The sequence below is a fragment of the Oncorhynchus gorbuscha genome, linkage group LG26, assembly GCF_021184085.1.
Source record: "Oncorhynchus gorbuscha isolate QuinsamMale2020 ecotype Even-year linkage group LG26, OgorEven_v1.0, whole genome shotgun sequence".
Lineage (NCBI taxonomy): Eukaryota > Metazoa > Chordata > Actinopteri > Salmoniformes > Salmonidae > Oncorhynchus > Oncorhynchus gorbuscha.
In genome coordinates, this window is record NC_060198.1 from 4,795,986 (window position 1) to 4,810,520 (window position 14,535).

General features: G+C 41.8%; 3 protein-coding genes across 4 annotated transcripts; 2 read left to right on the plus strand and 1 right to left on the minus strand.

The window, feature by feature from the left end:
- The first annotated feature begins 915 nt into the window (after positions 1-915).
- si:ch211-243a20.4 lies at positions 916-3,542 on the plus strand. The gene is made up of 6 exons (XM_046331435.1): positions 916-1,159; positions 1,422-1,709; positions 2,088-2,206; positions 2,347-2,457; positions 2,690-2,809; positions 3,029-3,542. The coding sequence occupies exons 1-6, from the start codon at positions 1,096-1,098 to the stop codon at positions 3,086-3,088; spliced, it is 762 nt and encodes a 253-aa protein (XP_046187391.1). The 5' UTR covers positions 916-1,095; the 3' UTR covers positions 3,089-3,542.
- Positions 3,453-9,467, plus strand: f8a (coagulation factor VIII associated). Its single transcript, XM_046331433.1, has 12 exons — positions 3,453-3,539; positions 3,972-4,018; positions 4,201-4,273; positions 5,467-5,626; positions 6,672-6,740; positions 6,976-7,096; positions 7,469-7,561; positions 7,689-7,753; positions 7,915-7,996; positions 8,134-8,180; positions 8,744-8,799; positions 8,969-9,467. The coding sequence occupies exons 1-12, from the start codon at positions 3,481-3,483 to the stop codon at positions 9,048-9,050; spliced, it is 954 nt and encodes a 317-aa protein (XP_046187389.1). The 5' UTR covers positions 3,453-3,480; the 3' UTR covers positions 9,051-9,467.
- LOC124015943 (epithelial membrane protein 2-like) lies at positions 9,312-13,182 on the minus strand. Of its 2 annotated transcripts, none has more exons than XM_046331436.1 (5): positions 13,080-13,182; positions 11,699-11,782; positions 11,315-11,417; positions 10,570-10,710; positions 9,312-10,234 (listed from the first exon to the last, which is right to left on the minus strand). In XM_046331436.1, exons 2-5 carry the CDS (start codon positions 11,771-11,773, stop codon positions 10,077-10,079), a joined length of 477 nt encoding a protein of 158 aa, XP_046187392.1. In that variant the 5' UTR covers positions 11,774-11,782; positions 13,080-13,182; the 3' UTR covers positions 9,312-10,076. The 2 variants fall into 2 exon arrangements, with proteins under 2 accessions (XP_046187392.1, XP_046187393.1); XM_046331437.1 differs by lacking the exon at positions 13,080-13,182 and adding an exon at positions 12,857-13,016.
- Positions 13,183-14,535: the final 1,353 nt, after the last annotated feature.

The following is a 14,535-nucleotide window of genomic DNA, read 5'->3' on the forward strand; positions in this document are numbered from 1 at the left end:
AAAATAATGCAAGAAAGTGATTTAGAGTCAAAGGGGTTAGAGCTAGATAAGAGGAGGGGGAATGGTATGAAATAGAGTGAACATAATTTTTATTCACTGGTATCCAGATGTTATTTCTGTTCTCTCTCTCTCTCTCCGAGTCTGTTTTTGTGCAGTGGCTGCTGTGAGGTCAGAGTTGGCTTCCAGCTCTGCCAATGAAAGGGGGATAACAGGGGAAAGAGTTTGTAAAAGAAGGGAATAGAGAGAGAGGGAAGAAGGGAAGAGGTGGAGAAGCATAGGCACGTGCAGAGGTGTTGCAATGCTGTGCAGTTCTTCCTTCCACACTGACTGAGAGCATTAGTTGAGGAGAAGTCAAACGGATGTACATTCACCTGGTTTGCATTAACATAGACAATTTGTCACCTCCCCCGAATTCCTTTCTCTCTTTCTCAGATGTTTTCCTCTCTCTCTCTCTCTTTCATCCGAAGGGCCAGACTCTCATTTAGTGCTCACGTGTGGTTTGAACTTTAACTCTGGGTCTCTCCAACACTGTCTCACAGTGGAGGAAACTCAACACTGCATCTGGGATGGATCTGGTGAGTGACGTAACAAACACAATAATAACACAGTAGCTGCCTGTTGTATCACAACAAAACATACACAAGAGTACATACTGTAATAACTGTTTCTTTTTGGACATTCCCTGTCTGCTGTAAATGGTTCATGCTTTCATTCATAATCTGTTTATAAAAAATAAAAAATAAAAATGTATCTGTTATTTTACAGCCTATGCCTCCTAGAGCAGTACAGTATCTTGGTCATTCTATCTCTGATGCTTGGGGATTTTACAAGGCTCACATGAATTAATACTTTGAGGAAGTGGCCAGAGCAAAACAGGAACCCCAGTATTGCGACCTCTCTGAGGCCAAGACTAACAGATATAGACATACACATTCTGGGCAATCTGAACAGGGGAAAGGCTTGAAGCGACACTCATACACTGTTTGGGAAATTCGACGAAATCCTTCCAATACTGATACAGGTATTCCTATCTCAAGTGACCACAAACAAATAGAAACAGAGGGGGAAAAACTAAAACTTTGGTGTCTCTTCAAAATGTGCATCTGGATGGTTGGAGTTCTGTGTGTCCTGATGTGTTTGGGAAATCATCAGGCTCAAGGTAAGGGTATTTAATTAACAAAACATTTAAATACCAATACCATGATACTGTTGAAAGTAATTTCTTTACGTTAGAAGTTAGAAATGTCATGATAGAAATTCCTGTTACCATTTACAGAACTGTCTTTTCTCATCAACATTGTATATCAATGTATTTCTAGCGGGCTATATCAAAGTATTGCAAATCAATACATAAGTAAGTTGCCTATTTGGTTCTTCGATGTCAGATTGACCCTTACTCTACATCCCCCTGTGTCATTTAGAAGCCAACCCAGCCATCTCTATGCCGGACAGAATCAGGGTTGCTCTGGCAGGAGAAACGGTCCATTACAAACTCAAAGTGACCATCCCAATGAATCAGAGCTCCAGCAACTTAGTCTGCTCTGGGCCTCCAGAACAAAAGAAGATAAAAGAATGGATTATTCTCCTTTCTCCTGAAACAAAAACAACAACATTTAATTTGGAAATATCCGCATATAACAGTTCATACTCAGGAGAGTATAACTGCAAGTATAAAAATGTGGAGATCTTCTGGACCCTTCTGGTGAAAGGTGAGTGTGTGGTAGAAGAAGAAGAAAATGAAGGGATGATAGAAAGATAACAGTTAGTCAGTTAGTGAAACTTCTGTTGTCCACATGTTGAGTAACAGGAAATGTTGACATGAGAGTGAAAACACAATCGCTTTTCAAAAGGGACCTTTTTTTGGTACAAACACTGTAGATGTCAGCTGAATGTCAGACGTACGCCACCATCAACAACACGCATGATTGTCATCATGAAAATAAAAAGCCCTCTAACTCTTTTTTTTCACTTGACATTAATCTACTTCCCAACCAAAGTGTTCAGACATTGATTGACACTGGACAAACTCTAATGGTACTATGTTTATTGTCTCTGTGTCTCTGTATTTGTCTCTGTCTCTCTTTCAGACGAGGGGTACCGGCAGCTTTACTCTGGTTTCATCCTTTTCATTGTGTTGGGGGCTCTTACCACAGGCCTCCTCATCTTCAGTGTGATCGGCTCCATATACGTGTTCAAAAGCCAATGGGTAAGAGGTTTGAGAAAAGTTTGGTGGAGGTTCTGAAACACTGTATATTTTTGTACCCTTCTGTTGTGGTTGGTATGTTGTCATTGTATCAGTCCGTGTGTGTGTTAACTTGTGATTTCCGGGGTCAATTTATATTGAAGAATGGAAGTACCGGTAGTGGAGTAAGCAGAAGGAATAGAGGGGAGAATGAAGAGGAGGAGGAGAACAGTAACACATCAGTGAATGCAGCTGCCTCTGCTCCAGTTTACGCTGTAAGCATGTCTCTCTATCTCCATTGATTTGCTGTAACTATTTCACATTGATTTTACGAGTTGAACCACAACAACAAAAAGTGACCTTGACACATGTCAAAGCTGTGTGTGGGTCATCAAAAGAATATCATCAACAAAGATCCACTGTTTTGATTAACTTCCACATCCACTGTAGGCCCTATGTGATCTACAAGAATGAATGTGTCTCACCTGGAACTCCCTCCTCTCTCAGAGTCTAGAGTCTCGGCCAGCATCTGTCTATGAGGTCTTGACCCCAGGAGCACCAGCAGCAGCAGTAAACCGTGAATCTGTCCAGAGGAAAGGAAAAGTAAAGAGAAAGTCAAAGGAATCGGTCAGTGTGAACATACACTAACCAGGAAATATAAATGACCAAAGCCTTGGTTTTGTCATTCCAGATATATTATATTTAATTGTATTCTATTTTTCTACTATATTCTATTCCCCCAAATAGATATGAGTAGACCTATAGCTACCAATAATGTTGATAAAGAGCTGTTCGAATTAATGAGGATGCTACTGTCCTGACCTCTCTCCCACTCTCCTCCTACAGGTGGAGAATGCAACGCCGCAAGGGGAAGGAATATTTGAATGCGTCTATGAGAATTTCTGACCTACTGGCATCTGCACTGTGTTTGGGAATCTATATGCTTCGATTTTCCTGCCTTTGCAATCTCTCTTGTTCTTTTACACAGACCTAAAATCACGTATGTATTTTACCCTGCAGCTTCGTGACTTCTGTTGAAAATAAACTGCTATGTCTCTGGTTGTTATCATCACGGAATATCTCTGGTTGATATTTTGTCTAATTAACAGATATCTGCAATGTGTCAGATTAATTTTAACGAGAGATTTTGCAAACTGAACCCTTGTACTCCAAAATCCCACCATAATAAAATTGTATCCAATGAGACTATTGGGCTATTTTGAGTAAGAGCCAATCGAAACGCGTCTCCCATCTCTACTTCCGGGTTTGGTTTATTTGTTTTTCATCTATTGTTGACCATGGCAGCGGAGGGGGACTTTCTGATGAGATATCGTGCTGTATCAAATAAATTGAAAAAGTACGATTTATTACGTTCTTGTCTTTGTTCTGTGTATCCATTCGAGTGACGATGTGTAATGCATGATCGTCTAATCTTTTGAGGTGCGAGCCAGGATTTCACAGCTAGCTAGCTAACGGTAGCCGGCAAAACTTGCTGTCAGTTCCATGCGTCCAAAGAAAGCATCAACAGCGTTTTATTTATTTATTTTGCCATTTTTACCATGTTTTGGCTAAACTCATTAACTAGCTGGCACTAGATAGATAATTAGTTAGCTGTTTCAAATGAATCCTCATCCCTGAATAATAATGATTGTTTAGCTAACTTTGGTTTTCTAGCGTTGTAGCTAGTCAGGTACTAGAGCAGTGGTTACTAGGCAACTAGCTAACTAATCATATCTGACATTCTGTTGTCCCTACTGGCTTAGTTGTAATTTCACTTTGCCCACCTTAGACGTTTTCTTCGGAAACCCAATGTAGCAGAAGCAAGTGAGCAGTTTGGTGAGTAGCTAATGTTTCCTGGATTTAAAAAAAATGACTAATAACCATGTTTCTGACATATCAACAATTCATTCATATGTTAATGTTTTCAGATGATGACCCCGACTATTAAGTACACCATTTTCACAACTTCTGTTGATTATGTGGCTCGCATCTCACCCAGTATTTCTGATTGGCTGCAGGTCAGTTGGCTAAAGAGCTGAAGCAGCAAGACTGCCTTCAGTATGCAGCCTTCTGTGACCTTGCAATGGCAAGGTAAGTCTCCATCTCTAACTATTGCCGCCTACTCAGAACATATTGTTTGCCCATATTAATATCATACAGACATGGGTAGCATAGAATGATGGATCAATATCGCCCTTTCTCCTCCATTGTAAGTATCCTACAACCAACATTATTTCCTACTACCTATTACAATGTAAATTAGATATCTACATTTACATTACATTTAAGTCATTTAGCAGACGCTCTTATCCAGAGCGACTTACAAATTGGTGCATTCACCTTATGATATCCAGTGGAGCAGTCACTTTACAATAGTGCATCTAAAACTTAAGGGGGGGGTGAGAGGGATTACTTATCCTATCCTAGGTATTCCTTAAAGAGGTGGGGTTTCAGGTGTCTCCGGAAGGTGATGATTGACTCCGCTGTCCTGGCGTTGTGAGGGAGTTTGTTCCACCATTGGGGGGCCAGGACAGCGAACAGTTTTGACTGGGCTGAGCGGGAGCTGTACTTCCTCAGTGGTAGGGAGGCGAGCAGGCCAGAGGTGGATGAACGCAGTGCCCTTGTTTGGGTGTAGGGCCTGATCAGAGCCTGGAGGTACTGAGGTGCCGTTCCCCTCACAGCTCCGTAGGCAAGCACCATGGTCTTGTAGCGGATGCGAGCTTCAACTGGAAGCCAGTGGAGAGAGCGGAGGAGCGGGGTGACGTGAGAGAACTTGGGAAGGTTGAACACCAGACGGGCTGCGGCGTTCTGGATGAGTTGAAGGGGTTTAATGGCACAGGCAGGGAGCCCAGCCAACAGCGAGTTGCAGTAATCCAGACGGGAGATGACAAGTGCCTGGATTAGGACCTGCGCCGCTTCCTGTGTGAGGCAGGGTCGTACTCTGCGGATGTTGTAGAGCATGAACCTACAGGAACGGGCCACCGCCTTGATGTTGGTTGAGAACGACAGGGTGTTGTCCAGGATCACGCCAAGGTTCTTGGCGCTCTGGGAGGAGGACACAATGGAGTTGTCAACCGTGATGGCGAGATCATGGAACGGGCAGTCCTTCCCGGGAGGAAGAGCAGCTCCGTCTTGCCGAGGTTCAGCTTGAGGTGGTGATCCGTCATCCACACTGATATGTCTGCCAGACATGCAGAGATGCGATTCGCCACCTGTGAATGCGACCGGGTATCTCACATTACAATATATAATCTATACCTGTTATATCCTACCTGAACCCACAGGTGTGAGCAGACTCTTTTCAATGCTCCTGGGGAGGCCCTGGCCCTGACCGATGCTGCCCGGCTCTTCCTGCTCTCTGAGAAGCAGAGCAGAGCACTACAAGCCCCAGGCTTCGACGAGCACCTACAGGCCGCACTCAACTGCTACAGCTTCGCCATCAAGGTAAAAAAGACTACAAATGTTTGACATAATAGAATAGAGATACACAAACAGGTCATGAGTTAAAGGTCACGAACAGTCAAAATCATGTTTTTCATTAAATTTGATGATAGAACCAGATCAAAGTATGACACATGACTGTTGCTTCTACATTGGTAAAGTTTGATCATAAAGTTACTGGTCTCCTCCCCCATGTCAAACACTTTTATTTCAGGAGGCGGGATTATTAACGGGATAGGGGGACAGCACGTGTGTGACGTCACATGGTTGCAGAGGGGCATGGTTTATATACAGTAGCTAGATAGCTATTTTACTGGTGCAAAATTTGACTGTAGGGTGTCAGCAAATATAATTAAAAGTTTACTCTTCATCTATGGCAAAGATACTTCCATCTGTGCCTGGTGTTAGCAAGTTACTGTCTAGCTTGGTCTTCACCCAGCATGGAACTAAAGGGGTCATTCAAAACTCTGTCATGTCAACACATCCGTCAGTGCTGCTGTGAACTGCATCACAGGAGACATAGATGTATAAGATAAAATAAAACACATCATTGATGTCATTTCAACGTTGTATTGAGTTGCTTTACGTTTCACCAAATTTGCTTGAGATGATTTGACTGCAACACTGCTCACTGCATCCTCGTTTCTTGACGGAGGCGTTTCAAAGAGCTGCCAGTCGAGGGGTTTCAAAGAGCTGCCAGTCAAGGCGAGCTCATGACTATAAGCTTCCTTATTAAACCAAATGGAACTGACGGATATGAAGTGAGACAAAAGTGAGCGCAGCATTCAGTCTAGTTTAACCAGGCTTGGTGAACAACAGCTGTGAAAGGGAGAATGATCCATCAGAGTATCTTTATTGGCATTTAAATGATAATCTAATCCTCTTTAGTTTATTGTTGAATCCATCTGAAGTAACAGCTACAAAGAGATCAAGAGACCAAGCATCTGGAGAATTTCCCATACATACTAACAACCCATTTTCCCTGGCCTTTCCCCTAGATTCCTCTGGAGACTGTAGTATAATGCTGTGTTTTACAAATGTGTTTCAGGTGTACATTGAGATGAACCAGCCTGTCATGGCTGCCAGTCTATCCCTGGAACTTGGCAATGCCCTCAAGGTAATGGACCAAACTGATCACAAAAGATAGATTGGCAACCATTCCTCTTCTATGTCAGTCTGTGTAGTGAATTAAGATCTTATGATCATCCTTCCCTCTCTCTCTCTCTCTCTCTCTCTCTCTCTCTCTCTCTCTCTCTCTCTGTCTCTCTCTTTTTTTCTCTGTCTGCTGTTCTCTCCCCCTCCCTCTCTCCCTTTCTCTCCCTCCTCCTCTCTCTTCTCATCTTCATCTATAGGAGATGAACAAACCAGGTGAGGCCATAGTTCACTACCAGAGAGCAGCAGAACTCCAGACACAGCAGCCCATTGAGTCTCTGCTGTCTATGGGAGAGATGGCCACCTGCAAAATACTCACCCGTGAGTACAGTGGCGGGATCGGTGGGGGTTGATGGGTCTGGACCATAGGTGAAGATTTGCGTTATTTCAACTCCGTATTGATCTCCGAGCCAGGAAACTGGGTTATGGTATGGGGATTACCTGCATGTGGTCCAGATGTCAGTTGAAGCGTATACATGTGTTGGGGACTAGAGTATACCAGAGTTGGGTTCAAGACCATGTCAATTTCAATAAATTGCTTTGGACATGGATTTTCTCCAGTGGAGTGCAATTCAATTTCTGAATTGATATTGACCTGACCCCAACTCTGGTGTGTGCTTTTGTGTGTTTCTAATCCTAACAACAACAACATCATGATCCTGTAATAGACATTGTCTGTTCTCTGTGTGTCAGGTGACTATGACGGCGCGCTGTCCGTGCTGACAGAGATGCAGCTGATGTGTCAGGAGAGGGGACTGCAACTGCCCGGCACCAGCACCCCCGTTGGTGAAGACATAATGGACTGGCCCAACACTTGTGGCTAACTCATCACTTCCTGTGTTAAAGCAGGAAGTTCATGAACTATTCTGAAACTGATAACAGTATGCTTTTCGTCTGCTCATTGTCTTGTTAGGTGCATTTCTGGACATTGTGGCCAAGTGTGAGATTTCTAGAGTACTTTTGCTGATGCTGCTTGAGGTAAGCACAGCATCGCGACGATCGTTGTGCCTTCTTATACCATTACATTTCACTTCACCTGTATTCAGTTCCTTCCTACAAATACTTACAGATGATTTATCACTGCTAAATTGCGTAAATTCTCTTTGAAAGCTGAGAACGAATGTCAATGCCTTTTGCAGCCTCCTCCCCAGAAGTTGTTGCCAGAGCATGCCCAGACCCTGGAGAGATACGCCTGGGAGTCGTTTGACCCTCATAGTCAGGGTAACTACACTACAGCCATTATTCTAACCTGACTGACCTTAAACACTCATACACACAACACTAGCAAGGTTGGGATGTGAGAACCAAGTTCATAATACTATATTGTTAAACTTGTATTTCCAACCCTCTCGTTGTAGTGACCTTCCTACCTGAGAATGTCTTCCTGCTTCTGCAGTCAGTTGTGGTATGTGGCATATTTCCTTACTAGACTCTATCCCACAAGATAGCTGTGTATTGGTCCTTAATGTCCGGGTGAGAAGGTCAAGTGTCTCACATGAGGATTATTAATATGAGCATAATTGTAGCACTGAGTCAACTTTAAAGCAAGAAACTGTCGTTGCTACATCTTATGAATGAATGGTATTCTTGAAGAATATAACTTTGTAAATGCCTCATGAGCTTAGTTCAACTGTCGTACCCCATCAGAACCCAAAATATAAGCTTGTTTTACTCCAATGTTTGTAAACAATGCAAATGTAAACAAAAACTGTACAGCCTAACAACATGATTAAAACTATAATGTTGATATCATGGATGGTCAAGCCCTTGCATCCATAGCTCTGTATATGAATTAGAGTGGTTATGTTTCTCCAGGCCCGTCCCTCAGCATTTTACAAAAACAAAGGCCGGGTGCGCTTTGTTATTGTTTTGATTTAAGGATCCTAGCTTTATGCTGATCTATATTGGTGGTTATGCTGGGCTTTCGAAGTCTTAAGTCTATATCAGTCTATCATGGTGTTGTTGCAGATGGCTTGCCAGGAAAAAGACACAGAGTCCCTCAAGTCTCTTCAACCTGAACTCTGGTAAGCAAAAATAAAAATGCAATCTGTCATGTGGTAGCTATTTAGCTGCTATACACATTTCAATTTAGTTTTTTCCCTTATGATTTTCTCATTGATATCTTGTCTCTAAATTGTTAAGAACAATTCCGTAGACTGTAAGGAAAATGGACAGTAAATTATTCTTCTTCAGGCCTCTTCTCTCAGCAGAGCAGAACCACCTCCTTCACCTGGTGGTGCAAGAGCGGATCACCCCCTCTGGACAGGGGATTTAGTACAGTCCAGATCAACTCACTACACCCCCTCGGAATGACACATAATGGAACATTCCTGTCTTGGTCTGTTGTAGGGCCTCTTGAATAATGTGGGGTTGTCTTTTCTAAAGAAACATGGGAACCGGACCAAGCATGTCGTTGGACATACTGTACATCTTACTGCATCCCCTGTTATGCCTATTAGTGGTCACAGGATTGCTCTCGTGGTGAAGTCTTGCATCAAATAGTTATTTATTGGAAATATGTTGAATAGATGAAATATGAATGAAAAATCTGCTTTTTTTTCTAGCGTTTTTATTTTGTTAATAAATTGTATAGTCTGAACAAACATGGCTTAAATTCCAATGTAATTACACAACAGAATCCCTCTACTGCATTATAATAAATGGTGATATTACATACACCGCATTGACCTCTGTTCCTGGTTGACCTTTTTCACTTGTACAAATTAAAATGTACTTTGATATAGCAGCCAACCAAAACTCAGAATCACACACGTGATTAAAATTTACTTTGATATAGCAGCCAACCAAAACTCAGAATCACACACTATTAAAATGCACTTAGAATACACGTTACGACAATTACACAACAAACGGTTACAATGTATTTGGATCAAAAAACAATTACAATTGATTATAAAATACTTCAGATATAAAAAATAAAAATTCAAATTCCTTTTAAAACATGTACTGGAAATTAAGCTTGTTTGCTGATTGTTCAAGTACTGCAACAGGTATGTAGCATACCTTGAAATATACAGTACTATATCAATTACACATGACAAATCTCCCATTTGAACAGGCATGCAGTAGTCCGCATAGAAATTGATTGTGCATACAATTCTTTGGGGTCCGCTCTCCCCCCTTCTGTACCACCTTCCTCCTCACAAGAAAAATCGGAATACTGGGACTGTTAATAAACAAATTAAGACCCCTACCCTCCATCCCTCTCCAACACAATGCAAAAACGTAATAAAAACTATCCTTCCTTACAATCCTCCTCTCCCCTTCATTCCTTGTTCCACTACTCGCTCTTCTTGCGTAGGACCACGTAGATGACGCCCAGTATGAAGGTGAGAACGAAGGAGATCCAGGCCAGGATGAAAGAGTGTCCGAACCAGCCCTGGTCCTGCTTGTGGAAGATGTCCGTGTAGATGGACGCAGCAATCATTACACACAGACCTAGATGGAGACGAGGGGAGATTTCAAAACACCTGTTAGGTTAATAACAGTTATGTGCTGTACTGGAGACATCACCTCAAAAGTCACTCATAGGGCTGTAGACACAACTGCTGATGAGACCATTTCAACCTGAACTTAAATAACAGTGATAGTTATAGCAATAAACAATAGTGTTTTTGAAGACTGGATGATTAGTTATCCGTTTGCATTAGTTATTAGTTTGTTTGCTACTGCTGGATGGGACTATAATAGAACATTTACACTGTGTTTATATCAATGTCATTACATAGATTATAGGGTATTAAGATGCAGATACAGGGACCCAAGCTACTTACAGGAGATGAGCATCAAGGCTCCAGAGAAGGTGAACCTCTGGCCCTTGGACAAGGTGAAGAGTTGAGCCACGAACACAAACAGGCCCAGGATGGAGAAGATGCAGGCCAGCACTGCTCCGGCCTGCACTACCTGGAGGTATTCTATAGGGGGGTACAGAGAGAACAGGGCTCCATGAGATAGGAAGATGCACAATACTGATCCTGACACACTATACCCTTGTCATACAGAACAATGACAGTCATTTATTTTCATTCATAATAATTACAAAATATATATATTTTTTGTCCATGTAATGTAGGCCTACCAGCAGGGGTAGAAATGAAACCATTCTGGGAACTCACCATAGTAAAATTAACACACACTAGTTTCACTTTGGAAGCTTAATTCGACCCCTGCCTACCGAGCGAGTATAAGCATACGCACATATCCACTCTATCTTGTTTTGGTAGAAGCTAATAGTGTGTAGCCATAATAAGAGGTGAGCACACAGATGCTGTATCTTAATGTGAGCCAGTTTCAACCTGCAGGAAAATAATCCTGCACCAACAGGAAATGTGAATGACATTTTTGTAGGGGTTGATACATTTTTCGTTGGGAAAATCAAGTCAGACATTTTAAAGTAGAATTTACAAACTTTCAAAGCCTTTTCAAACCTTGAGTACACTACACGTTGGTTTTTCCTGCTGTGCAGGAAAATTCCTGCAACAACAGGGTCATCAAATTAAGATATGGCATCTAATATACCTTCAGCATAGTCTCCTTTGAGGTTGGTGTAGTGCCAAGCTGAGCCTGACAGTTCCCACCGGCCCCACACATCTGTGGCCACTGAGTCTGTGAGCCACCAGGCCTGCAGAAAACAACACAGGAGAAGAGTAGCAAAGTCATTGTAACAAAACGTACTAACAGCTATATCATCTCATAACAGTGTTGTAACCGTGTTTTCAGTGTTGGATACTTAGGCCCAACGGTGGACATTTTTGTTCTAGCCCCTGTATTTATTATGGTGTCCATAAAGACGTTCTGAAGTTCATATGGAGCAGGAGAACAGATGGAAATGAAGGGGTCACTGAGGTGACATTGGAAGCATGTGAAAGTAAGAAAAAGGAGAGGGGATATGTATTTACTTACGTTATCAATGGTTGCAACCAGAAGCAGGATGATGGCAGTAATGTGAAGAACAACGATTCCAGCCAGGACCAACATTGTGACTAACTGAGAAAAGATAAGTGTTGTGGAAAGATAAGACAGTGAGTAGGCTATGCTGCTTATTAGACAATGGGTGGTTCGAACCCTGAATGCTGATTGGCTGAAAGCCGTGTTATATTAGCCCCTATACCACGGGTATGACAAAACATTTATTTTTACTGCTCTAATTATGTTGGTAATGAGTTCATAACAGCAATAAGGCACCTCGGGTGTTTGTGGTATATTGCCAATATACCAAGGCTAAGGGCTGTTCCCAGGCCCTCCGCATTGCGAGGTGCTTAAGAATAACCCTTAGCCGTGGTATATTGGCCATATACCACACCACCTTAATTATCTTACTAAATACGAGGCATAACCAGATCTGGGTCAAATACATGTCAAATATTTTAAAATGCTTGTATTGTGCTTGAATTGGTTTGCCTACAATGGGAATAATAAAATAGACCCAAAAGTGCAAACTCCCAGATAAATCAAGCACACAAAGTATTTGACGTCTGTTTTTGATCCAGGTCTGGGATAGAAGAGCACTCTACCTAAATGGTTAATTGGGCTCGTTTCAAATACGACTCAAATCATTGAATTCGATTGCTCATTCACGTTTAGCCTATAAAAGGAGCTTATATATTCGTTTATTTGTTATCAACTACAATTAGACCGCTTAGAGGGTAAAGTAATAATTGTTGTTTCTGTAGGTCTACCATCAAAACAACATCGTTTTAAAAGTTACTCAAGTGTATAAAGTTATTAGGCCTAAAAGTTTAGACTATTCATTTAACTGCAGACTAATCATTATTAACCTGAATATATGCATATATATTTTTGACTCAATAGCAAGTTTCAGTCGGGAAAAATAATAAGCTATTCAACGTGGCCATGTATTTTAACTGGACTACGAGGCTGCACATTACGGTTTGTTATGGACGCTATCCCCGTTAGTTGCAACGGGCCCCATACACAGGCTATGAGAAAAGAGCGCGAGAATACGACGACAGAAGTGAGTCTGAAGCATATGTGTTATACATAAATGAACACAAAATCTTGATTTAAAATATGATCTATAATACTATGCAAGAAGTAAACCTATGTTGACGTTGTTTTGCCGCTCGCAAAAGTGAAATCCATGTTATCCTTCCAGAACGTCCTTATCAACTGAATGTAGTTCCATTATAAAACGTTTAAATACCTCCCCAAAACTATTGTTTTCGCCCACAGAGCCTTCCAAAAAAAATCGCTAAACAGTACCAACCCTCCACCAATCCAATGGAATAGAAATTGTAAACCGCATTAGGCTGATAAACATTACCTGTGAAGGAGCTTTTACGCACGATAGTTATTTGCAATTCTGAAAAGCTGTAACGTTAGACCCACCCAGCATCGAATTCATAGACTACACATCACTCTTTTTTCCCTCTTCGGCCCCTTCCCTCCCTTTCCCCTTTCCCAAACCCCACCCATATCCTCAAACTTTTTCATATCTTTAAAAAGTCAGGGACTTTAAAAGTCTATGACAAATAGGCAACGTTTCCCTCTATCAAAACACTGCGTGAAGCTAAGTGATCTTCAAAGGAGCTCGTTGAATGAATGGAATAACAATTACGGCTGTGTACAGAATGTGTGCATAATAGTCCCAGTTTGTAGTATATTCTTAATTCTAGAAGGAACCAAACAAACATGTTGCGCTCCACTCTAGCCCCCCTCCCCCGCACTTAAAGCAATATGTAGGCTACACCTCTCCCTTTTACAATGAGCTCTCAACACATGAGAAATACAGTATTTTACTTCACATTCATATAAGTAAACAACAACACCAAATTCCCATCTGTACGCAGTATCGCAGCAGCAACCAAAAATATGAGTAATAGAATAGCAACAGCCATGACCCATTCGTGTTTTGGGTAATGACATACTGCACACGTCATTTCCATAGCAATGTTTCCCCCACATCGTTTATGGATGTCATTTTGTACTTTATCCTATAGGCCTACTTTTTTACCCTCAATATTTCAAGGTATTAACAAATTCTTTCTACTGTATGTCTCTTTTCTTCCATGATGAAATCCAACCAGATTTTTGTTTTGTCTTGAGTTAATTAACCACACATGTGAGAAGCGCTCTACATTTGCATAATCAGTTTGGAATTACAGCTGTCAGGTCTAATATACAGATTTGGCTTTATAATCGAATTTCGCATGTAGAGTTTCACATTCTGAGGTCAAATTGGTGGTTCCACTTGATTTTTCACCTCAAAGCAGTAGGTGGGCCTACAGTAGGTGGGCCTACAGGGCCTACAGTAGGTGGGCCTACAGTAGGTGGGCCTACAGTAGGTGGGCCTACTTTGGACATGTCTTGGGGAACGTTGTGTTGTCAATTACAGGATGCTCAGTGGGTACCATGGTAATGTCCAACAGCAATATCAGCCTGACCATGACACCTTCTCAAGTAAGTAAATATATAGGTGTATTTCTAGTTTTAGGCGACAAGATAAGGCCTTATGTCCTTATCTTACACATGATAATGTGTCTGTTCTAATGTAACCCTATGTCCTGAAGATATTGCCTCAGTTAAACAGCAGATCTACTCTCCAGTCCCTGGGCTCGAACCCCAGCAGGGACATCATAGGCATGCCATACAGCGGTGGACCCCACTGTCCATTGTGGGAATGACATCCTGATGTTCACATTCCACAAAACAGGACATTCCAAACTTCTTAATTGACAGATGTATGTAAAGCCATATATTGTAACACTAGCAGGCCTTGT

Coding starts and splice junctions, on each gene's coding strand:
- f8a (XM_046331433.1), top strand. CDS start 3,481: ATGGCAGCGGAGGGGGACTTTCTGATGAGATATCGTGCTGTATCAAAT. Junction 7,097..7,468: donor CACCTGCAAAATACTCACCC/GTGAGTACAGTG, acceptor TCTGTGTGTCAG/GTGACTATGACGGCGCGCTG. Junction 7,754..7,914: donor TTTTGCTGATGCTGCTTGAG/GTAAGCACAGCA, acceptor TGCCTTTTGCAG/CCTCCTCCCCAGAAGTTGTT.
- si:ch211-243a20.4 (XM_046331435.1), top strand. CDS start 1,096: ATGTGCATCTGGATGGTTGGAGTTCTGTGTGTCCTGATGTGTTTGGGA. Junction 1,710..2,087: donor CTGGACCCTTCTGGTGAAAG/GTGAGTGTGTGG, acceptor TCTCTCTTTCAG/ACGAGGGGTACCGGCAGCTT. Junction 2,207..2,346: donor ACGTGTTCAAAAGCCAATGG/GTAAGAGGTTTG, acceptor TTTATATTGAAG/AATGGAAGTACCGGTAGTGG.
- LOC124015943 (XM_046331436.1), bottom strand. CDS start 11,773: ATGTTGGTCCTGGCTGGAATCGTTGTTCTTCACATTACTGCCATCATC. Junction 11,418..11,698: donor TGGTTGCAACCATTGATAAC/GTAAGTAAATAC, acceptor TGTTTTCTGCAG/GCCTGGTGGCTCACAGACTC. Junction 10,711..11,314: donor CAAAGGAGACTATGCTGAAG/GTATATTAGATG, acceptor ACCCCCCTATAG/AATACCTCCAGGTAGTGCAG.